Below are 26659 nucleotides of genomic sequence, written 5' to 3'. Positions count from 1 at the left end.
TACATCAAAGGCATCCATTAGCAATGTTAATCTTGCAGACCCCAAAAAACTGTTTCAAAGGAATACCAGTCCTACCAACATAGTTATCCAAAGAATGCAAGGATGACTTTCCAAATCCAAAGTTTCCTGCTTCTGGTAACCTTACCAATTCCAGTGGTAGGCAAAAACCTATTTTACCAATGTTAATTATAAACCTTATCAGAATTTTACCCTTATAAGTAGTTGCATAATTCTTTTAATCTGCTTCACTTAAATAAATTGAAAAAATGATTCCATGAAAACATTACTGGTCAGATCTCCCAGCAGTTACACGAAGACGTCACTCCATAAACAGTGTTTACCTAGCTGTTGCTAGATGCTGCTTAACACAGTATAACCTACATTTTAACACTGAAACACATCAGACCAATCACACAGGCGGCTAGAGTATCACAGTAATAGCTGATACATGCGTGTTGCAAAATCTCATAAATTAATCCATTCTTATCTAAAAGTATTATGCTTTTATTGTTAAATAGCAAACACTATTAAGAGATAAAACTTTTTAATTAACATACTCATACCTTCACTGATCTGATTCTCTGATGAAATCACACTTCTTGAGGGCAAGGGACCAACTGAACTTGAGCTTTCCACTGCCTGCCTCTTCTCAAAACTAAACTCTGGAAGTCTTGGAGCCTGAGGTCTAGTTTTTCTTGCAGGATTCAAGAAAAAACAGTAGGCACATCTAAAAGCTGCAGAGAATTAAAAAATAAATAAATAAAACCATAAAGCAAAATAAATTCAAGGACTAATGAGATAATTCTCAAGATTACTTTTGCAAAGAAGTAAAAGAACCCTTCAAAAATTATTTATCCTTTGTGAAATTAATCCTGGCTTTAATAATATAGCAGGTGCTCTAACAAAAGCTAATTTTCAAGCATACTTTCTAATTATTATTAAAATTAGAATATTATTTTTAAAACAGAAAAGATCATAAGTTACACAGCAGGTTATCCAATAGAAAAACAATCTATAATAATCTAAAACGTATTACAGAAATTATATTTCCAGTCACTAGAATCATTAGGTATTTTAAAATCCAGAACCCTGCTCACTTGCCCAAGAAAATGTAGTATGCCATATTTAAGAAGCATAATTAATTTAGTGCAATTTTTTTTAATAGTAGCTACACATGAGAATCATCTGAGGTGCTTTAAAAAAAAAAAAAAGCCTGTCCGCCTCCCCCCAGATCAATTAAAACAGACTCTTTGTAGGTGGGTCCTAGGCATGATAATCTTTAAAAGCTCTTCAGGTGATTCTGATACACAGTGAAGTTTGAGAAAACTGACCTAGAAGTTGTACACTGTAGGAGGAAAACAACTGCACTGTTTTTCCTGCTTTGCTCTGTGTTCTAAAATAAGAACAATATGCCTGAAAAATACATACAGGGCACCTACAACAAAGTGACATTACATAGGAATTGGCATAGAATAAAATATTTAAGAGTAAAATATTTAAATCTAACTGCCCAATAGTTCTTACCAATGTATTCAAATTCTTCTTTCAAAGCCATGCCATTATGAGAAAAACACTGCTGACATATAAGGGCATACCTAAACAAAAAGGAAAAATGAACATATCAGTTACAAATGCAGACAAAGCCCATGGAAAGGCTACTTTAGCCAACAGCTAACTTATATTTTAGCATAGCAAAATATGTCATTAACAGTTTAGATGTTAGTTAGTAAACAATGAACAATACTTTTTAAACATAGCCAAAATTGTAAGCCTTTTAAAATATAATTTATACACCAAATTAAAAACAAGTCATGAGTCAAATGAATATATCCATACTAAGTTAACAGAAACATAGTCAATAACAGACCACTTAAATTTCAGTATTTCCTAACATATATTTCTGAGGATGACAGACCCCAAATCTGTGACTAGATAAGACTGGAAAAGATGGAACCCCTTAGAGATCCACAATGACTGTTATTAAAACCTCTGAGAAGTCTGTAATAAAGAAATGAATTTAATTTGTTTAGTCCAATCCAAAGGTTAACTTCATACTTCATGATTCCTATATCTATCCTAGTTATACATCTTCCTCATTTCCTATTTATATACTCTCTCTGTTCTCGGTGTATGTACTTAACAAATACTTGGCCCTATCAAACAACAATTTGTCTGTTTTGAGTAATATATAATGTATTATATTAACATTAAATTCAGTCCTTTTATTAAAATAATATTAACCATAACCTTGTGAAATATCTACTCTACTATTCTAAGTATTTTTTAAAAGTCTACACTATGACAGTTGCTCTGCTCACATCATCCCTGCCTTCCTAGGGTTATCATAAAAATTCAGTAAGTGGAGAAGTATTTTGAGAACTAAAAGTGTCAAACATATGTAAATTGTCCTCATTGTTAAAATCATCATCACCAATTCCAGTACTGACATCTATAAAACTCCTTTTTTTTTTAAAGATTTTATTTATTTATTTGAAAGAGAGAGAGAGACAGCGAGGGAGGGAACACAAGCAGGGGGAGTGGGAGAGGGAGAGGCAGACTCACCGCTGAGTAGGGAGCCCGATGCGGGGCTCGATCCCAGGACCCTAAGATCATGACCTGAGCCAAAGGCAGACGCTTAATGCCTGAGCCACCCAGGCGCCCCTAAAACTCCATTTCTTACAACCTACCAAGTTTTCGCTATTTGTTTGCTCTTCAAGCTTTAAAGTTTCAATGAATGATACAGTTTCTCTAAAAATACCACATAACGTTATTTTGTTTTCTCTATATATTTTTCTGTATTTTATCTAGATACTTTATCCAAATTTTTACTGAAAAACAATTGAATATGTACTCTTTGCAGGGCTATAAAATATTCTATTATGTTCTAAAATCAGGAAATAAGAGCCACAAAACTGTAGAACATCTACCGCAAACACATGCGCGCGCGCGCGCACACACACACACCCTGACCAATAAACTTTTTCCTCATTTTCACTTACCCACCACCTTAATAAACATTACCTGTTTTGTGGACCATCACCAACTAAATATTCAACAATTCTATCCAGAGCACCTCGTTCTCGGGGGAGAATGGGTCTTGCTAAAGGTGGACCCGGAGGATGAAGACCTAGTAAATAAATAAATAAATAAATAAATAAATATAAAATATATATGTATAAAATACATTTAAACTTTAATTCAGTTACCAAGTACTACCCATGCTTGTCAGAATTTTCAAAAGATTTTAACAAAACAAAAATACATCTCTTCAGAGCATTCAAGTTTTCATTAAAAATATTACACTACAGGGGCACCTGGGTGCCTCAGTCATTAAGCATCTGCCTTTGGCTCAGGTCATGATCCCAGGGCCCTGGGATCGAGCCCCACATCGGGCTTCCTGCCTGCTTCTCCCTCTCCCGTTCCCCCTCCTTGCTGTGTTCACTCTCTCGTGTGTCTCTGTCAAATAAATAAAATCTTTTAAAAAAATAAAAAAATAAAAATATTACACTACCAAAAAAATGTTAAATTATGTTCTATATCAAAACCATCAACATAATCTATTGAATATGTTGGGCTCTGTACTAGTTTCATTATGTTATGAAATGAAACTATGCTGGGCTCTGTACAAACTAATTTTTTAAGTGCCCAGGCTCTTATTAAAGAGGACACCTGTTGTAAAGAGGTGCTGGGTGTTGTATGTAAGTGATGAATCACTGAATTCTACTGAATTGCACTGTATGTTAAGTAAACTTAAATTTAAAAAATAATTTAAAAATAAAAAATTTAAAAAACATGTATATACATGTATGGATAGATATAACTGAATAGATTTTTGTAGGATTATACAAGTAATAAAATATTTTAAAAGAAAAATAAATAAATAAAATGCCCCTACACTTAAAATCTTATGTAATAACAAATTAGGAGACTTTCATTTGGAGCAATAATAGAGTCACAGGGGTCAGATTTACCTTCCCACCTAAAATACTTTGCAAAATATATGATGAAACATATATTTTAAAGACACATATATAACAGGCAATGTAGGATAAAGATCCCCGAGAGACCAAAAGTAAGGAAGATGAGTCCAACAACTGCCCCAGCTTATTGCCTGGAGAAAATCCCCAGGCAGCAGCCCAGGGAGGGTAAGTCCAGCTGAAATGTATCAGTATCCCTGAGTTTGAGGAGATAAAGATGGAACTCTGGAGAGACCAAGGCAGCTTGGGTTCACAGGAAGAGGAATGCACAGAGCAAGAACACCAAAGATCTACAGAAGATCCCCAAGACTGCTCAAAATACTACTGACTGGTGCATGTGTATGATGAAACTATCTGAGTACACAGAAGAAAATGCCCCCAAATATTAAAGGTAACAGTGTTCACATGGGGCCAAAGTATTGCATGTTCTCACCAGCCAGAGTGGAAAACGTCATAACACACAGGTTTTTGGATTAAGTATTCAGAGGATCTTTGTATAAGGACATAAAAACATCCAGCATTCAGTAAGATAAAATTCATAATGCCTGATATCAGATCAAAAATTATTAGATGTACAAATAAGCAGGAAAATACAACGCATAATGAGAAAAATCAACAGAAATGACAGTTTATAGAATTAGTATACAGATATGTTAAAACACTTATTATGACCATATTCCATATGACTAAGAATCTAGAAGAAAGATTCAATGTGTGTAGTCAAAACATGGAAAAAATTCAAAAGACCCAGACTGAACTTCTACAGATGAAAACTATAAGGTCTAGAATAAAAAATCAGCAGATGGGATGAATAGCAGTTTGGACGCGGAGGGCACAGAAGTAAACCTGAAGATATAGCAATAGAAACCATACATAATGAAACACAAAGAAAAGCCTAAAAATTTTTTAAATAAACAAGTTATCAGCAAGCTGTGGAACAAACACAAGCAGCCTAATATACATATAACTGGAGTCCATAAGAAAAGAGAGAGAAAAGAAACCAATACTTGAAGAAATAATGCACAAAAATTTTCCTAATTTGATGAAATCTATAAACCCACAAATCCAAGAATATCAACAAACCCTAAGCACAAGAAACATAATTTTGCACCAAGGCAGAGACAATCAAATTGCTTAAAACCAGTGATAAAGAGAAAATCATAGCACAGTCAGAAGAAGACACATTATATACAGAGAAACAGAAGAATGATAGATTTCTCATCAGAAAATAAGCAAGCCAGAAGAAAGTGAAGCAATATTTTTAAAGAAAAACTATCAATTAGAATTCTGTATTAGTAAAAACATCTTTTAAAAATGAAAGCAAAATGAAGACTTTTTCAGACATACAAAACTGAAAGAATTCATCATTAGCAGAACTGCACTATAAAAATGTTAAAAGACAGAAAAATGACACCAGATAGAAAGAGGTAGTACAAAGGAAATAACTGAAATGGTTACCATGTGGATAAATATCCAAAACTCTTGAAAAATAATTGACAGCTTAAAGGAAAAATAATCATTTGTTGTAGGGTTTATAACATATATTGAAGTAGGGGCGCTTGGGTGGCTCAATCGTTAAGCGTCTGCCTTCGGCTGAGGTCATAATCCCAGGGTCCTAGGATCGAGCCCTGCATTGGGCTCCCTGCTCGGCGGGAGGCCTGCTTCTCCCTCTCCCACTCCCCCTGCTTGTGTTCCCTCTCTCGCTGTGTCTCTCTCTGTCAAATAAATAAATAAAATCTTAAAAAAAAAAAGAATTAACATATATTGAAGTAAAATGTATGGCAACAGTAGCACAAAGGCCAGGAGAGGAGAAATGTAAGTATATTGTTGTTAGATTATCAAACTATTTGTGAATTGGTATTATATCACTTGAAGATGAACTGTTATAAGTTCAAGATACATACTGTAAACCCCAAAAGACCCACTAAAATAACATGAAAAAGCAATATAGCTAGTAAAGCAATGAAAAAAGATAAAATAATAAAGATACTCAATTCAAAAGAAGGCAGATGACAAGGAGAAAAGTAATAGAACAGAGGGACAAGTAGAAAAAAATAGCACAATAGGGCGCCTGGGTGGCTCAGTTGGTTAAGCAACTGCCTTCGGCTCAGGTCAAGATCCAGGAGTCCCTGGATCAAGTCCCGCATTAGGCTCCCTGCTCGGCGGGGAGTCTGCTTCTCCCTCTGACTCTCCCCCCTCTCATGTGCGCTCTCTCTCTCTCTCTCTCTCTCTCTCTCATTCTCTCTGTCTCAAATAAATAAATAAATAAAAATCTTAAAAAAAAAAAGAAAAAAAGAAAAAAATAGCACAATAGAAGATTTAAACTCAAACCCAAATACACCAACCCAGTTAAATGTATGTAGCCTGACATCCTCATTATGAGCCATGGATTGTCACAATAAAAAAGCAAGAACCTGATATATGTTGCTTACCAAAAAGAAAAATAAATAAAAAATAAATAAATACAAAGACACAAATAGGTTAAAAATAAATGATAGAGGGACATCTGGGTGGCTCAGTTGATTAGATATCCAACTCTTGGTTTCAGCTCAGTTCATGATCTTGGGGTTGTGGGATCAAGACCCATGGTGGGCTCCACACTCGGTGTGGAGTCTGCTTGGGATTCTCTCTCTTCCTCTCCCTCTGCCCCTTCCCCCACTTGTGTTCTCCCTCTCTCTCTCTCTAAAATAAATAAATCCTTTAAAAATAATAATAAATAAATGATAGACACACATATATAAATATGCTAACACTAATCAAAAGAAATCTGGAGTAGCTGTATTAATATCAAACAGAGTAGACTTCACAGCAAAGAATATTATCAGGGATAAAAAGGGTAATTTTATAATAACAAAGGAGTCACTTCATCAAGAGAACATAATCCTAAATATATATGTGCATCATAACAGAGTTTCAAAACACATAAAGCAAAAAACTAATAGAAACTACAAAAAGAAATAAATACATATCTACTGTGTATGTTATATATATACTTGTGTGTATATATAATATATATATACACACACACACACAATACTATATACAATTTATACACATGCACATACAATAGTACAGTTGGAGATTTCAACAGCTTCCTCTCAATAATTGACAGAATAAACACAGAAATCAGTAATGATAGAGAAGATCTGAAAAATACTATGTGCTACCAACTTGTCCTAATTAACATTTATAGCCACTCTATCCAACAGGAACAGAATATATATTCAGGTGAATATAAAACATTTACCAAGACAGATGATATTCTGAGACATAAAACAAGCCTCAGTACATTTAAGAAAATTTAAACAATACAACATATGTTTTCTGACCATGACGGAATTAAATTAGAAATTAGCAACAGAAAGACAACAAGAAAATCTCCAAATATTTGGAGACTAACTAACATACATTTAAATGACCAAGGGTTCAAAGAAAAATCAAAATGGAAGTTAGAAAGTATTTTTAATTGAATGAAAATGAAAAAACAACATATCAAACTTATGATATGCAGCTAAAGCAGTAGGTAGAGGAAAATTTATAACACTAAAACATCTATAAAAGAGGGTAAATCTAAAATTCATGAATTCAGCTTCCACCTTAAGAAACTAAAAAAAGGAAGAGCAAATTAAACCCAAGATAAACAGAATAATAAAATAGAAAATACAAAAATAATAGAGAAAATCTGATTCTTTTGAGAATATCAAAACTGATAGACCTCTAGCAGACTAATCAGGGAAAAAAAGGGAAGATACAAAATACTAACATCAGGAATGAGAGAAATGGCATAAATCTATTGTTTACAAGCATATTATGAATAATTTTATGCCAATACAATCCTTTGAAAGACTACCAAATTACAAAAGTTCACTCAACAAGAAATAATTATTCAGTATGCTAAAATTTTATAAAGAACTTTTATATCTATGTTCCTAAGAGATATTAGTCTGTAGATTTTGTTCAATTGAATTTTTAGTTTAAAAAAAAAAACTTCCACAAAGAAAACAGCAGACCCAGATGCTTAAACCTGTAAATTCTACCAAACATTTAAGGAAGAAATAATATAAATTCTACACAAAACTGTCTGTAAAATTCAAGATGACAGAATACTTTCTTATACCTCTGATACCCAAACCTGACAAAGACATTAAAAGAAAAAATAATACTACAGACCAGTATCCCTAAGAACATTGATATAAACATTTTTAACAAACTTTTAGCAAATCAAACCCAACAATATATATAAAAAATAAAACACCATGACTAAGTCAGATTTATCTCAGGAAAGCAAGGTAGTCCAACATTTAAAAATCAACTTATTTCACTACATTAACAGATGTGAAAACAAAAAATAAACTAAAACCCCACTTAAGCATCTCAATAGATGCATTAAAAAACATTTGATAAAATCCATCATCCATTACTGATAAAAATCTTCAGCTAACTAGAAATTGACGGGCACTTCCTCAACCTGATAAAAGTTACCTACGTAAAACAAACAAACCCTACAGCTAACACCATGTGGAAAGGTGAAAAGGTAACTGCTTTCCTCCTAAGATCAGCAATAAGGAAGAAGGTCCGTTTTTCCACTTCTTCTTTTTTTTAAAGATTTTATTTGTAAGTAATCTCTACATCCAATGTGGGGCTTGAACTCACAACCCCAAGATCAAGAGTTGCAAGCTCCACCAACTGAACCAGCCAGGCTCCCCTGCTTTTGCCACTTCTATTCAACATTGTACCAAAGGTTCTAGTTTGTGTAATAAGCAAGAATGAGAAATAAAAAGAACACAGATTGGAAAAAAAGAATTATCTTTATTCACAATGTGATAGTCTATGGAAAATACTATAGAATCTATCAAAAAACTAATAAAACTAATAGGTTTAGCAAGATTATAGAAGACCAATATACAAAAATCAATTGTATTTCTATATATATTTGTATTTATATATATATTAGCAATGAATAACTGGAGATAGTAAAACAAAGCCATTTTCAATAGGCTCAAAAATTGGAGATAATTACATAAATATTTAACCAAGAAAATGTATAAAACTTATATACTGCACACTATAAAACACTGCTGAGAAAAACTGAAGGTCTAAATAAACAGAAATATACTGTGTTCATGTAATAAACCAGGCAATATCAAAAGAGATAAATGGAGAGTGGAGAGTGGAAGAATAACCTAGTTTGATTAAATGACTTACATCATTTAAAAACATTAACAACAAAAATAAAGAGTTATGAATTGTAACCACAATCTTTGAAAACTGAAAAAGAACTGTTTGTAGGTGATACTCTGAACTAAGAGACAACACAGAAGGCAGCACTGAGAAGAAAGAGAATAAAATAAGTAAGTGATGTTTGCCTTTGTAAAGCAAGTCTGGATGAACATAAGAATAAGACGGGCAGCAATGAAGGTTTACAGGGAGACCTCATAGAAGACTGCAACAAAATGAGGCCTTGTTGGATTAAGCCTTACAATATAAGGATATAAGGTTTTCAAAATGACTGTGACAAAACTTTAAAGTGCTCAAGAATGGTTTTAGAGTACCAATACTATATTAATATTTTAAAGGCTAATAAAGAGATTTGCTTTGTAAATAACCACAAACCTAAAGGTTGTTACCATCTAAAAAAGGGCAAATGATGTCAAAATTGTAGCAATTAACAAATGAAATTCGGGTTCTAGAATAAGTTCTTTGTATAACAAATCAAGAACATTTTTCAGATTTCATCAGAGAAGTCACTGGTTTACTTGTATTAACAACATTCAATCATTTATGATCAAAAAGTAAATCTGATTGCACACATTAAGTGTCATTCCTCATCAAATTTTCAACTTGAATAATTATGCCAAATTATATCTTGAAAACATTTAAGTCAAATTAACTTTTGCTGGAATATTTTATTTCTGTATGTTTAAAATGAAAATGTCCATAAAGGAATCTGGATACATAAAACAACAGATTTCATAAAAATATCCTAAATGCTGTGCATACTATTAACTTTTAAAATAACACATCTTCATATTTATGCTATTACAGATAACAGTAATTAATACAAACATCAAGAGCAATCATTGTAGGAATACCGGTCATTTTTACACAGCTTGGCAAATTATCAAGTACCTGCTGGTTATTAATTTTCAAACATATGGGAGCCCTGTGGTAATACACATTAAACTGATTCTCTTCCATAAATATGGCATAATGAAAGAATGAATTATTAATCTTCTCTATAAGAAATCACTTAACTCATTCATATTTTTGGCATTGCACAACTTAGTCTTCTACATGGAAAACAAAAACTTCAGTAAAATACGTTTTATTTACATGATCATGAAATTTAGGCCATTGTTCCCTCTATAACCCTATTCTTATATGTGCAATACAGTTTTTATTACTTTATACAAGTTGCTAAACTTTCATTTCCTTAAAACTTAGATACACAAATGTATATAATTCATGCATTCTCACACACAAAAAAAGTTCTTCCATTAAACTACTAAGAACTTTACAAATCATGAGTATCTCAAATCAATCAAATAACAGAAAGATAAAATAATTTTCAACTTAATTTTTCTCAATTTCACAAAATACATGGGTGCCTTGTGACATCATTATATGTCAAGTTTAGAAGTATTTTTCAATAACTAAAAGTTACGATTTATATATATTTCATTTGTAGCCAGTTTTAATTTGTTTATAAATTAACAGTTTTCTAGTTTTCTAAAATCTTATGCTCCTTTTCTTTGAAGGAAAAGCAAGAAAAAAAAACTCCTGTCATAGTAACATTTAGATTGCTTTTATTATGTAAGTGTCCTGAATACCTGATATCAACTACTGGCTAACCTCAAAATCATTATAAATCATATGTTAGTAATTAGTCATGAAATACCAAAGTAATTTAAATTAGAATTAAATATCTTAAAATAAGATAAATAATTTACTATCATATTCAAGGATCTGACATGGAAATTTATATAAAATAATGTGATCTGCTGAAGCAGTAGACTTCCATGTCCCATCACACTCCAAAAGAAAGCTGCAGGGTAATATAATCTACTACACTCCAAAAATGGAATCTTCCCCTAGAGATCTACCACACTGAAAAAAGAGAATCCAAAGAAATGAAATTAAGGCAGTTGTTAATTTAATAGAACTTTATGCTAAAGTATCTGTCAGAAAATACTAAGGTTCAACCGCTAAATAAAAGAAAAATCTACCAGCCCATAGTAACAATAATAGTATTGTATACCACAATGCAGAAATAGTCTTCCTGGAATATGTTGTCATGTTTAAAAATATATGTGAAGAGTTTAGCAAAAAGCATGAATATATTCCAAAAGTGTTCTCTTCTATCCCCATTTTATATAAATCTGGAGTCATTCTAAAGCTGAATATAAAAAGATATGCTATACCGTTGACTACAGAATACCACAAAGTTTTATTGCCATTTAAACAAAGAAGCCATAACAGTTAAATGAGCTCAAGAAATAGGTTTCAGTATCACAAGGTGCCAGCTGTAAAGAGTTATGGCTAATTGAATATGGAACTCCTGCTTAATCAGATAACTGCTCTGCTATTTCCAAATGAAATGCCATTTCCATACTGCCTGAAAATGGCCCGTTTTATTGGTAACCAGAGAAAACAATATAAACTGTAAATAACATTAAGTGCTCTGTTTACCCATTCCAGGCACTGAAGTAGCAGGGGATCCAAGACGTCTTGGTAACACATTTGATGATAGGGCTGGAGTAACAGTTCTTTCTGGGGGTCCACCCGGGGCTGAACTGTCCTTTGGTGGTCCAGGAGATACTGGAACTTGTGGAGGAGGGCCCTGGCTAGAGCTCGCGGGTGTTGGAGAAAGGTTTCTCTGAGCTGCAGTTCGCTGACGAATCTCTGAGAATAAGAATTAAAAAGTGCATTTTTGACTTAATATCCATATTAGCCAATACCACAAAATGATTCACGTTTAATAAAGTTTTGTAGCACCAGAAAGCATCTGTAGGGTCAAAACTTCTTGTAATGAGAAGTTTATAAGATGTAACATTGAAAACTGACTATAACAGAGTACTCCATTTATGACCCTACACTTCCAACTGCATATATTTACAAAAAGCCTTGATCTATCTACAGATACCACTTTTCAAAATAAATTCAAATAAAATAAAATCATCACCCAATTATGTGTCATGTCTTTTCACAGTAATCCTTCCTAATTTATGATAAAGGAAAGTAAGTTTATCAAAATTTGTGAAAAATCTGATGAAAATGGCAGATTTGTTTCTTCAAGAAAAATGTTAATTCTAAGAAATGAGTGAATAAGTATATTCTGGAATTATCAAATAATTTATGAGGTACTTAATCTAAGTAGTCATAGAAATGCTGAAAAAGCAGTCTTTACTATTAGGTACTATTCCCAATCTCCTTTATACTATTACTGCCTTTTGGTAATTTTTTTTTTTGCCAATACATTCAATAAAGGAAAACTTCCACTCTACATAAGCAGTATCATAAGTAAGTCTTATCTTTTAGTTGCAGAAATTACAAGATTTTCTGTAACGGCAGTGGTAAATGTGCCAAATCCAGGCTCCCGCTCCTTTTAGTAGTTTTATTAAAACATGGCAACACTCTTTTGTTTACATATTGTCTACAGCTGCTTTAGAAGAGCTGAGCATTTACAAGAGATCACATGGCTGTCAGAGCCATTTACTGTACTTACTATCTGGCCCTTTACAGAAAATTTCATGATCCCCTAACTCCGTAACACAAAATCCAGTTCTATCATTTCCCCTCCCCACCAATATCTTACTTGAATGTCAACGGTAAGATCTCAAGAAGTGCTTATTGCTTTTTAATTCTACATATCACCTTAAATTATCACAAATCCTGAAATAGTAGGCTGAAACTAAAGAAGTTAAATTTTAATTGGCATGACTGGTAAAAATGCACACTTCCAGAAGAAAAAAAAATTTAAATTTGGACTGTATTTGACAGTTAAAGATTTTCATGAAGAGTTCATTGCAACTAAAAGTGCAGCTCTAGCATCAGGTTTCAGTTCACTACAATCTAGCAGAAAAGTTTGGTCAGAATCTTGGCTGTAGCTTATAGCAGCATTACATGACTTCAGATGGGTTAACTTCACTAAACCTCTCTTCTTTATCTGTAAATTTAGGATAATAATATTAACTCATAGAATTGTTATAAGGATTAAATGATGTCTGTATTGACAGCTCACATTTATCAAATACATAATATTTCAGATGACAGTCTTTTCATATATTTTCTTTTAATTTTAAAAAGTTTTCTTTTTTTTAAAAGATTTTATTTATTTATTTGAGAGAGAGAGAGAGCACGCACACAAAAGCAGGGGAAGTGGCAGAGGGAGAGAAGCAGACTCCCTCCTCGGGAACCTGACATGGGGCTCGATCCCAGGACCCCGGGACCCCGTCTGAGCTGAAGGCAGACGCTTAACCGACTGAGCCACCCAGTACACCCACACAAAGTATTTTCAAATGACCAATTAGTGAGCTGTAATTACTAAGACAAACTAATTTTCCTCTGGCTCTTAATTTAGTCTCTAACCTAGCCACCAAAATAATAAATTACAAGCAGATCATCATGAGATAAATGGAACTACCTTTATATCTGGCTATTTTCCATGCAGTTTATATAGAATTTTCAGATCTTACCTGATCTAATTGTATCCTAATATCTCCTGCCAATTAGCTGGTTACTTAATTATCTTTTACTCACAAGGAACACCTTAAAAGGTGGTTACACATTGGGAAAGCCATGAAATTCTGCAAAAGGTATTGAGGGGCCCCTGGCTGGCTGGCTCAGTTGGTAAAGCATGCAACTCAATCTCAGGGTTGTGAATTGAAGCCCCACATTGGGCGTGGAGCCTACTTAAAAAAAAAAAAAAATGCTACAAAAGGTACTAAGATCATTGAAATTATATTAAGATTTGGTCATTTAAATTAATTTTTTAAAAAAACAAGGTATCAGGGCACCTGGGTGGCTCAGTCGTTAAGCGTCTGCCTTCGGCTCAGGTCATGGTCCCAGGGTCCTGGGATCGAGACCCGCATCAGGCTCCCTGCTCAGTGGGAAGCCTGCTTCTCCCTCTCCCACTCCCCCTGCTTGTGTTCCCTCTCTTCCTGTGTCTCTGTCAAATAAATAAAATCTTAAAAAAAAAAAAAATACAAAAAACAAAAACAAGGTATCAAAAACTGTAAATCATTTTTTAGCCAATTTTCAGCTAAAACATAACTCTACAAAATGACATTTTTCTTCCAGATAAGTAGAAGTTTAATATGTATCAAACTATATCAAAAGTAGTTATTATTCTTTCACTTCTTGCACAAAGACTTGAAATTGCTTTCTCTGAATGTGCATCTACCCTGGGACAATTAAAGTACCCTTTTAACATACATCACTCGTATCACTCATGAACTACCGAAAGTCGAGGTCTATAACTAGCTAGGTTACAAAGGACACCATGTCTAGCATTCCACGAAAGAGACTTGGCTTAATAATTTCTGAATCTAAATTTTGACAGAAAAAGGAGAAAAATGACATGAAAGAGGAAAGGGAGAAAACATAGTTTCATTGTTTTCAAAGGAAAAGCAGGTAACTTTACAATATCAATAGGTGAAAATAGCTAGCAATACAACACCAAATCTGTATTTGGTAAGGTGTTATGAAATATTCTGGTAGTCTCAATTTAAAACATCTAAAATTTATCATTTAAATCATCTAAGATTTGCCATTCACAAATACTCTGTAATACATTTACTCTAAAAACTTTGTTATTCAACAAAGTATTGTATTGGTTATATTTAACTTTTCCTGCATTTAAATGTAAAATACCATCCCACAAAAAAGATTTACCAAGCATTTCACACCAATCTGGTAAAGTATCATAAGGAGTGTTCCATAAGTTCAATTCTTGACTGGAGGATATTTCAACATCCTTATCAGTGATCAATCACTAATTCAATAAAAATTATACCCACCAAGTATGAGTACATGTCTATATTTTTTAATTCAAAATGAAGCAAATAGAATCTAAATGATATTTAAAACTTCTATATTACAATAAACAAAAGAAAACAAAGTTTAAAATAATGATAAAATGGCGCCTGGGTGGCTCAGTCGGTTAAAATAATGATAAAACAAGATAGTTGTTAAAAAGCACAGACTCTGCTTGAAATAAGTTAAAGACAAATACCATATGATTTCACTGACACGTGGAATTTAAGAAACAAAACAGATGAATATAGAGGGGGAAAAAACGCAATCCATAAAACAGACTCTTAACTACAGAGAACAGAGGGTTGCTGTAGGAGAGGTGGGTAGGCAGGGTGGAGCTGGGTTAAATGGGTGATGGGGATTAAGGACAGCACTTGTGATGAGCACGGGGTGTTGTATGTAAGTGATGAATCACTAAATTCTACACCTGAAACTAATATTACACTGTGTTAACTAACTGGAATTTAAATAAAAACTTGAAACTACAAAGAAAAAAAAAAAGCAGACTCTGGGATCAAGCTGTGTTGATTTAAATTTCAGCTCCACCCTATTTATTAGATGTACATGCAGCCTTTTCCAAGTTGCTAACAAATCTCAGTTCAGCTTCCTTTTAACAGGAATACTTACCTCTTAACTATTGTAAAAATTAAATGAGATAAGCAATGCAAAGGGCTTAACCAAAGCACAGGTACTTAATAAGTACTTAATAAGCAAAAACTATTAGAAGTAGTATTCATCTAAAGGTTCCAGAGATTACAATAAATCAAAAGCTAAGCAACCTAGAATTTCTAAAGCAAAAATTAAAATAAAGTGTAGATATTAATGTACAAACTAAATGTTTTCCTAAACTTATTTGTGAACTTATTTAAATGTGTAAATTCAAAATTTATGCAAAAACTTAAACCTATAGCTCTAGCTTGCTCTTAATTCTTGAGATAAATGTTCTATAAAACAAATAATTCTTGATTTATCAGATTTTTAAACACTGATTATTTGTAGAGGGTTTTATCTTCATTTTGGTATTAAGCTATAGTAGGAAGAATATACCACACTACAGTTCAGAGGCCTGGATTTTCATCCTAGCCAATACCACCAGTTCCTTATGCAAACTAAAAAAGTCTTCTATCGACTCTGGGTTTCAAATTTCCTTAAAGTGTTGGCAAAACTACAAAGACAATCCTCATATTTTCTCTAGCACTGGTCAAAGGTTTTCTCAACATTATGTCCAGTTCTAAGCCTCATAAGAAAAAGCATCAAGAAAAAGCCTTTGAATGATTCACATATGCAAAAGTGGATATTCTTAAACTTAGGGTGAATTTGGCTCTTTGTAAGTGATTACTAAATGTAGTTAAGTGAGACTGGGGATATAGCTTCAGGACAGTTTCTATTTTTAAATTTATATAAATTCTGGTCTCTATTGTTTAAATTTATACGAGTCCTTTAAATAATCAAAATAAGGACCAGGCACCTGGCATCTCTTCCTTTTACTTTCAAAAAGTTCTCTAAGGTCTATATTCACTGTATCATCTTCTACATATCCTACTCATAATAAGCTACTTTAAACTCAGCCCTACTTCTCTACTTAAATTGTTTTCTCAATAGGTGGATGACTTTTTAGTAACAAAATGACTCCATAACCTCTTCCTTTCCATAGAGGAAAAGCTTTGGGAAGGAAAGAAAGAGAGAAAGAAAGAGAATGAGAGAATGAGAGAGAAAGAAAAACTTCCCCAACATTTCACTCCTCGACCTAACACCATCTGTTTTTTGTCCTCTTTCTTAGCTACCACAGTATCACTTACCACTGAAGGCACCATTGGTTTGGTTACCAACAAACTTATCACCATTACTGTTACAGCTACTCTTTATCAAATCCCTATTATCTGCCAGGAACTATAATAGGTGCTTAATGTGAGTTTACTAATGTCACCCAATATTTAGACTAACTCTTTGAGATAATTCCAACCCTCGGTTTTCAAAAGAAGAAACCAAAGCTCAGAAGCTAAGTAACTTGCCAAAAGTCTCACAGTAAATAAGAGATGGAGGCAGGATACAAATCCCAGTTTTTATTACAACAGTGCCCTCAACTCTGTCCAACCTATCAGATTCGATGACCTCATATGTCTTCTACTTAACTTGACCCTTTGCAGACTATGACAGCAGATGCCATCCCTACTACACTTCAACTTTCTAGACACCAGTTTAGTTCTGCTTTTAACTCTAATCATTCCTTCTGTCTTTTTCCTGAGTTCCTCCCTTCTCCCTCTACCGTTAAATTTAATTCCCGGGGGTTCTTGCCATAGCCTTCTTACTCTGTTTTCTCTCCCTGGGCAATTTCATTCAATCCCATGGTTTGAAGAACTATCATCTATAAGTCCCAATGATTCCTAATTGTACCTATAACCTTAACCTTTTTCCTGAGCTCCATATAAAATAATCAATCACCTATAAACCATACCACCTGGATGTCACTTGCCTCAACAAAGCCAAAAGCAAATCCATCGTTGTCTACATAAACACACATATGCATATAATGGAATATTACTCAGCCATCAAAAAGGATGAGATCTTGCCATTTGCAACAATATGGATGGACCTAGAGGGTATTATACTAAGTGAAATAAGTCAGACAGAAAAAGGCAAGTTACCATATGATTTCACTTATACGTGGAATCTAAAAAAACAAAACAAATGAACAAACTAATAAAAAATAGACTCATAAATACAGAGAACTGGTGGTTGCCAGAGAATGGGGGCAGGGAGGCAAAATAGGTGAAGGAGATTAAGAGATACAAATTTACAATTATAAAACAAAGAAGTCACTGGGATGAAAAGTACACTATAGGGAATATAGTCAACAATATTGCAATAACTTTGTATGGTGACAGATGGTAACTACACCTAGCTTGGAGAGTCTTTTGTAATGCACACAATTGTCAAATCACTATGTTGTACACCTAAAACTAATTTAATGTTGTATGTCAATTATAGTTCAATTAAAAAAAGAATATGTTTTGCTTTATAGTTCTTTATCTCAACATTTACTTTTTTTCATCACCTTGATGATTTATTTCTACTTTGTCTCCTACCTCTTTCGACTTTAAACAACCTGTACCTTGCCGTTCATCAAGGTCCCATTTGGTAAATTACTACTTTACAACATTTAAATAAAATTCATTAATTCTAAAAAAAAAAAGTTTTCTTTTATTTCCTTCAACTCAACATATTTATTAAGCAACCACTCTGAGCTAGGCACTACTGAATGGAATACAGAGCTGCATATAGAGGTGGCAAGCAAAGATAACACAAAATCATGAAACACCAGGTAAGTGCCATAAAAAAAGGAACCAACAAAGTACCGTGGAGGGTCCAAGTACTGTGGAGGGTCCAAGAATGGGGAGATTAAATTCGGTGATGGGATGCAGGGAGGGTTCATGGTAATGGTGGCATTTAAGAAGAACACTGAAAAATGGATGGGCATCTAAATGCCTTTTAAGGTACATGTGGCAGTTTTATAATACACGTCCAAAATTCTTTGATTTGCCTCCCATCAAATGGGGAAGGGAGGACGTCTATGTCTCCTCCCTTGAATCTGTGCTCTGTTACCATTTATCCAAGAGAATACAGGTGCCCCAGTTTTCTGGACTACTTTCTGTCTCTTGGGCTGCTTGCTCTTAGAACCCAGTCACCACACTGGAGCAAGTCCAACTGACCCCATGAGAGAAGTCCATGTGGAGAGGAACTAAATGCCAGCACCAACTTGTCAGCCACATGTATAAGCCATCTTGGTAGGATATCTTCCAGGCCCCATCAGGTAGCTCCAAGAGATGTGAGGCAAACATGAACAATCTTTACCAAACTTGCCAACACTGCAAATTCATGAGCAAAACAAATTAATGTTGTTCTAAGCCACTAAGTTTTGGGGTGGCGTGTTATACAACAGATAACTGTAACAGTATAGATATGACACTTAAGTAAAGAACACCCCAAAAAAGTGAATTTACTGTTTTACCAGTGTTTTCTAGATTTTCTTAATCAGACATACATCCCAAAAAACAGCAAAATACGAAGATCAATAAAGATTAGTGATTTCTACTTTAATCTTCCATATATGCCATGGAACACAAGTGAGTAAACTCTAAAAACCTACTTAATAAGTTATAATCCATTTTCTAGAGCCATTAAATTTTTCTGCAATACTTATTGATTTCAAATTTAGCTGTGGGAGAATACAATTGACTTTTCTTTTGTTAATTTCATTAGTAGAGATGCAGGGTTATGTACAAAGGTAAAAAAAAAAAATGCATATGTAGCTTCCTTTTGAAACAAATATAGGAGAGCCTGTTAAGGATTTATAGTCATAACCTAATCCTAGAACCTTGCCATTAAGGATAACTGCACCCTTTTCAAGTTCAAGCATCCCACTCTGAAACCACAGTTACCTTTCCAGATTAATTCCTCAATTATTCTTTCAATTCCAAGAGGATCTATGATCCATTAGTTATTAAAGCAGTCAGCAAACTTTTTTTGTAAAGTGTTAGATAGTAAATATTTTAGGCTTTGCGGACCACATACAGTTTCTCTTGCATATTCTTATTCTTCCTTATTTTTTAGAACACTTGAAAAATGTAAAACCAGTTCTAAGGTCAAGAGCCATATTAAATAGATCTCGTAGTTTGCAGACCCCTATATTAATACTACCAACACCTTTGACTGTCCATCATCCTCCTCTCATGTCCTTATTTCCCTCATGATCATCTTAGATCCCATAATACATTGTTATAATCACTCCCTTGCGAAAAATTTCACCTCCGTTGCCCCTTTATCACTTCATTTAATCCATTAGGTAAAACCCCAACCTTGGTTTAGACCAACTCTCTTCCTACTCCACGCCTGTACCCATACAGCTAAACACAACTGGAAAGCATGCACAACCATGCTTTAAATTCATGACTGTCACCTAACTTACTTACTCTTTCTTTCCTTCTTCTTTTTCTTCCTTCCTTCCTTCCTTTTCTCTTTCTTTCCTTTCTTTCTTTTCCTTCCTTCCTTCCTTTTTCTTCCTTCCTTCCTTCCTTCCTTCTTCTCCTTCTTTTCCTTCTTTGTAAGTAGGGCTCCACACAGGGCGTAGAGCCCAACGTGGGGCTTGAACTCATGACCTTGAGATCAACACCTGAGCTGAGACCAAGAGTCAGATGCTTAACCAACTGAGCCACCCAGGTGCCCCAAATTCATGACTGTTAACTTTAAGCAGACATTAGTGTCCCCTGGCATTCCTACATTTTCCTAATCCATTTACTCTCTCACTCCCCTAGAGATTTATTTTATATATTCTCTTCAGGCCCCCAACAACATCTTCCCCATTCTCACTCTCATTAAGAATACAGATACAATCAAAAGACAATTCCCACCACTTACCTGTATCTGCCCATGTTCTCTGTCTTCACTTCTTACTATTGATGAACTATGCATACTCCCATCAAAAGCTAACTCCCACACTTGTACACTAAATCCTATCCCTTCTTGCCTCCTAATGAACAGTTTTCCAACAACTGTGTCCACTCTTTCCATCATCAATTATTATGTGTCTTCTAGGCCATTCCCAGTAGCATACAAGCATGCTATTTCTTTCATACAGCATATGTTCACCCACATACACATAATCCTCCCCCGTCCAGCTACCCATTTTTCCATTCCCTCTTATTCAAAGAATAGTCTCTTCTGTCTCCAACTTCTCTACTCCCCTACTTTCTTAAGCCCACTCTAATCAGGCTCTTGCCCTCATTCTTCCACCAAAACCTTTATTTTCAAGGTCACTATGGCCCTCAACAAAATCAATGTTCAATTCTCGACTCTCAACTTAACTGGCAGTATTTCTCATAGGGGATCACTACCTTGAAACACTCTCTTTAGTTAGCATCCAGGACCCCACATTCTCCAGGATTTGCTCTCACTGACCATTTCTCAGTTTCTCTTTATGGTTCCTCTTCATTACTCTCAACATCTTAAGGTTAGAGTGCTCCAGGGCAGTCTTGGTCCTTTTCTCTTTTTTCTCCATGTTTACATCCTTGGTAATCTGACGGTTTTAATACCATCCACATATTGATGATACCCAGATTAAATCTCCAACCCAGATAATTCCTGTTTGCCAGACTTATATTCTATTGCTTCCTTAAAATACTACCTGAATGTCTGGCATGTACAAATGTACATGTCCAAAAACCAAACCCTGTTCTTCACCACATCACCTCAAACTTCCCCCTTCCCCAAAAAGTGTTCCTCTTGCAATTTCTAACATCTTGGTAAATGACAACTCCATCTTCCCAGTTACTCAGGCCAAAATCCTAAGTTATCTCTGATTCCTCCTTCTCCCACCCCATATCCAATCCATCAGGTAATCTGGGTTCTAACTTCAAAATATATGCAGAATCTGACTACTTCTTAAACCACCTCCACTGTTACTGAAGGTCCACGGTCCAAGCCAACATCAATGCTTTCCTAGATTACTACAATAGGTTCCCACGTAGTCTCCCTGCTTCTACCTTTGCTCCCTTTACAGCCTCAACAGAGTAACCTTCCCTTTAAAACATAATTTAGATCATGTCAATCCTCTGCTCAAACAAAAACCAAATTCTTTTAAAGTAATTGAAAACTGAAATTCTTACAATGGTCTACACTCGATAAGGCCCTAAACAGTACGATCCTTTCCTTCCTCTCTTACCGCCCCTCCTAGTCTCCCCGTTGTTCAATCCAGTGCAGCCATACTGGTCTTGCTATTTCCAGAGCAATCTGGGCCTGCTGTCTACTCAGTCTTTGCACTTACCAATTCCTCTGTCTGCAATGTTCTCCCTTCAGATATCTGCATGGCTCATTCCCTCACTTCTTTCATATCTTTGGTCAATTTATCAATGTGGCTTTCCCTGATAACCCTTATCTAAAACTTCAACCCACCCACCTTACCGAAGGCACTCCCTATTCTGCATTATTTCCTTTTCCTCCATCTAACATTTTATATATAAACGTATATATATGGCTATTTCACACACACACACACACACACACACACACACACACACACAGTTTTTTGTTTGTTTTGTTCCCTATTATGTCCCCAGGGCCTAAAACAATGCCTGGCAAAGAGCACACACTCAAGTAAATATTTATTGAAAAAAAATAAATAAGTAATAAATAAATAAAAAACAAATCAGAGATTAGTACATAGAAGTCATTTTTTATTTACTATTTTATTTATTTATTTATTATTATTTATTATTAAGTCAATTTATTCCTGCAGGGCAATTAAAACTTTGAAAAGAAATGTAATTTCTTACCAACCCCAAATATCTCAATTTCTTTATTTTCTAGAATCTATTCAGAAAATTATACTGGCAAATACCACTTTTTCATTAAATCCAAACTTTATTACTTTTTTTTTTAAGTAGGCTCTATGCTAAGCATGGAGCCCAACACAGGGCTTGAACTCATGACCCTGAGATCAAGACCTGAGCTGAGATCAAGAGTTGGACATTTAACAGACAGTGCCACACAGGGGCACCCCCAAACTTCATTACTTTTTAATCTGCTAAGGACAAAGCCTTCCCGACTCTCAGTCTATGATTCCTACAGAACTAGAATAAATGCTAAACACCGAAGTACCATATCATTCTATTAAATGTAAATATGTATATATACACATATATCTACCTTTTATGTTCATTTATTCCTTCATATCAAATGATAACACTGATTTTCTAAGATTAAGCACCCACTAATAAAAATTCCTTATGAAAAAGGGGTCAGGACTATACTGTCAAGGTCATGGAAAACAAGGAGAGTCTGAGAAACCGGCACAGCCAAAAAAGCCTAAGACATGTCAACTAAATGTAATATGGTATCCTGGATGAGATCCTGAAACAGAAAAAGGACCTGAGATAAAAAACTAAAGAAATCTGAATAAACTATGGACTTTAAGTTAATAATAGTGAATCAATATTGGTTCATTAATTTTAGCAAATGTACTATGTTAATGTAAGATGTCAGAAACTTAGTACAAGGGTATATGGGAATTCTTTGTACTACCTTTGCAATTTTTCTATAAATCTAAAAATATTCTAAAAGATTAACTTTATTAAAAAGGAGGAGATGGTCAGGTTAGTATTGTGTCCAGTAAATATCACACTCCTTTTAGTGCTAAACCTAAGCAAATCAAAGAATACTATTCTCAAATTTTATAATCAATCTCAGTATAATATATATCATTAGCACTAAGTAATAAAAAATAAAAGATACCTTATACACATGAATCACAGTTCTGGTTCAGCAATCATGCAAGAGAGCTAGTAAAATATATATACGTACTTATTTTACTAGCTCTTTTGCATTACACACACACACACACACATATTTAGTACTTTTTCCCCTCTTTCTATTTCAGTTCAGAAACAGGGAAAAGACAAGAAAGGGAAGAAAAGAGAGGGAGAGAGGAGAAAGAGGGGAAGGAAAGAATGAATGAACAATGGTTCAAGCAAAGACATAAATATTTGACTAAATTCACAGGAACACAGAACTTAAACATAAATGGAATGTATGACTAAGTCACCTACAAAATGACAGAAACCTAAAAGAGATCTGAAAAGATTAAACAAAACTCAATTATAATTCTCAAAAAGTAGAATGAAGTTGAGATATAGTTTAGAATTTTTTTAAATAAGGAAAAAATTCCGAACACCAATTAATTACTTACAGACCTGGAAGAACTAGTAATGCTAGAACAGGACACTCCAGAAGAAATATTTTTTAAAGAAAAAAAAGCTTACGAGCTTAAGGTAAAAAACCCTATTATATTCATCTCTGTATTCTCCATGATGTTTGCACCTAAGAATTATTTAAAACGTTCTTTTAAATAAACAATTCATTTATATTATAGCTAAGGGTTAATTTTCCCTAGAAGGATATCCAAAAGCAGTGCCACAGGAATCAAGAGCAGAGAGACCAGCAATGGTTTTTCTATAACTACAATATGACATCAGAAGGAAAAAAATGTATTTGGGTTTCAAAAGCTTCTGAAGAAAAATGAATTTAATTCTTCAAGGAAATTATGTTGCCTAAATATTAATAAATACTTAAGAATGTTAGTAAAGAGGTCATATGTCTTTTTTTTAATGAGAGAACAGATTATTTTAAGTAACAGCAACAGTTTTCTGCAAAATATCACATTTAAAAAACATATTTCCTCAAGTTAAAATAAAGTATTTTTGAAAAGTAAGTGCCAGTTATACAAAATACCATAAAAATTACAGAAACCTGGCCTATAAACCACTCTTTTTAAAATTACTAGAAAGTATAAATTATAGAAAAATTTAAACGGATTATGAAGGCAGGAGTTTCAGTGCAAGTATCTAATTTATTTTAATCATATGTAAACTTTTACATTCATCAAAACATCAGGCTTATATTTCTATAAACCAAATCCTACTTACAGAAAATGGGAGTGGGTGGGGTTCTTCCCATATAGCTCTGCCAATCAGAAAACCTAAAACTATTATGGCTTATTTAGTACCCATGGTCTTTGTGGACATTTATAAAAGAATTGACTTCTCCAAGTTCTAAATGTCATTCTAACATTATAAACCAAGTTACAATTCTGATGATTTATAAGAATAAAAGTTACATTTTTAAAAATAATATATTCTATATTGCAACAAAAGCCTTATAAACTATATTATTATATTCTAGAGAAGAAAACAAAGAGGAAAGCCAATGCAAACTCAAAAATATCTTTTCACATGTCAGTATTAGAATTACTTCATGTAGCCACTTAAAATAGTGACTTTTTAACTTTTACATAATATTTAATGATATAATAATGATGGTTTCTCTAATAATCTGGTAATAAAACTTCAAAAAGAGTTAATGTTATTACATAGCAGTAATTCCAATTTTTTCTAAATTATTAGAAATTCAAAATTTCTAAATTATGTTATCTTCCTAAATAAAAGTATTTAGAAGAAACTTCAAGCTTGACAAAAATCTTCATTAAATTCCTCAAAAATAAATCATAAAAATGTAAGAATTTTTTTTTAAGATTTATTTATTTACTTGAGAGAGAAAGAGAGAGTGAGAGCATGGAGGGGAGGGGTGGAAGGATAGGAAGAGAGAAACTTAAGCAGACTCCATACTGAGTACAGAGCCCGGAAGCTGGGCTCAATATCACGACCCTGAGATCATGACCTGAGCCAAAACCAAGGGTCGGATGCTTAACCAACTGAGCCACTGAGGTGCCCCTGTAAGAATTTTCACAAGGTGTTCTAAGAGATTCTTATTTGAAAGGGGAAAAAAACCTTACAAAATACTGGTGAAACTGTTTAAATTTCAAAAGCTTAAAACCAATTACATATTTAATCTCAACAGATAACATCTTTACTTTTCAACATATTCCTGAAAAATCAAAATGAAATAAATTTATTGCCATTCACTCCAAGTCATAACCCATGTTACCAAATATGAATTCATATAAAAGCATTCTACGTAAGTTTTTACACACCTCTATCACACTTTTGAACTCACTTGGATAAATATGGATCTTTCCAACAGCAGCAGCAGTTTCTACAAAGTTATTTACCTTGTCCAGGTCTTGCAGTTACAGCTGCTCCAGCAGATGGCGGCTCAAACTCCTGTCAATTACGATAACATTATTACAGTGACCTACTATAATGCACTATTTATAATAAAATAGCAGTGATATAACAGCCTTACCTTTGCTTTCTTTGAGTCTGGATCAAACCTTTCAAGAATTAACTTAGCCGTTTTATAAGTTTCTTTTTCCATGACTTCTTCAAGCTACGAACAAAAATTTCCATAAATTGTCACACTTTAAAACATACACAACTTATTTTTATAAGTCCTATTCCAAAAGTGTTCAAGTACAATGCTTAAAATAAACAGCATATAATATATCCAGATAGCATCAAAGACTTCCTACATTCAAATAATTAAAATCCAGATTTTAAAATGGCTTCTAACCTCTAATATGTTACTTGTATTTAACAGCTTTACTGCAAGGAAATACCAAATACTGCTAATTGTTTACATATAATGAGGAGAATAATTACATGCACCAACTTCAATAATGGAATGTGCAAAAATCTATCAGCCTTCATTATTGGAAGTTATTAGACATGACAAGCAAATGACAGGCAATTCCTCAGATTTATTTCCTCATAGCACTTAATGCTATTAATTTAAAGAAGGTCGTTAGCCAAGAGCTTTACAAAATAAAATCTCTGTGCCAATTAACTGCTGTCAGCATCGATTTTAGATTATTTATTAGCAGAAGCAATTAGCTTGCTGCAAATGCAGTGAAAACTCACTAACTGGGAGAACAGCCATGGAATTTGCTCAAATGTCTTTAAAAGCTGAAGCTCCCCCTTTTTTACTTAGATTCAAACAACTTTAGAGGGAAAGAAACCATAGTAAGAATTTAAGTAAAAATTTAACTGAGTTCTATACACACACTAGGGACTGTAATTAAAAGAGTTCATTATTATGGCATTTTATTTACAATACACTCAAGTCACTATATGGCTTAATACAGGGTTTAATTTAAAAAGCAATAACTAGTAAACTATCATTTTAGCAGCTATGGCCCAGTA

General features: G+C 33.7%; 1 protein-coding gene across 1 annotated transcript in view; it reads right to left on the bottom strand.

Annotated features, from left to right (window-relative positions):
* The window catches only part of LNPK (lunapark, ER junction formation factor), a 77484-nt gene that overhangs the window by 9836 nt on the left and 40989 nt on the right, over nt 1-26659 (bottom strand). Inside the window, exons 7-12 of the mRNA XM_028125677.2 lie at nt 25764-25847; nt 25630-25681; nt 11667-11879; nt 3022-3127; nt 1525-1595; nt 564-734 (exon numbers count right to left, since the gene is read on the bottom strand). Coding sequence (XP_027981478.1) covers nt 564-734; nt 1525-1595; nt 3022-3127; nt 11667-11879; nt 25630-25681; nt 25764-25847 — 697 coding nt within the window. The remainder of the gene's footprint in view (nt 1-563; nt 735-1524; nt 1596-3021; nt 3128-11666; nt 11880-25629; nt 25682-25763; nt 25848-26659) is intronic.

Source organism: Eumetopias jubatus, unplaced genomic scaffold, assembly GCF_037043125.1.
Source record: "Eumetopias jubatus isolate StellerSeaLion01/CBP00866 unplaced genomic scaffold, mEumJub1_p1.0 scaffold_3, whole genome shotgun sequence".
NCBI lineage: Eukaryota > Metazoa > Chordata > Mammalia > Carnivora > Otariidae > Eumetopias > Eumetopias jubatus.
Note: the sequence above shows the minus strand (reverse complement) of the source record. Positions and strands in the feature narration are given on the sequence as shown.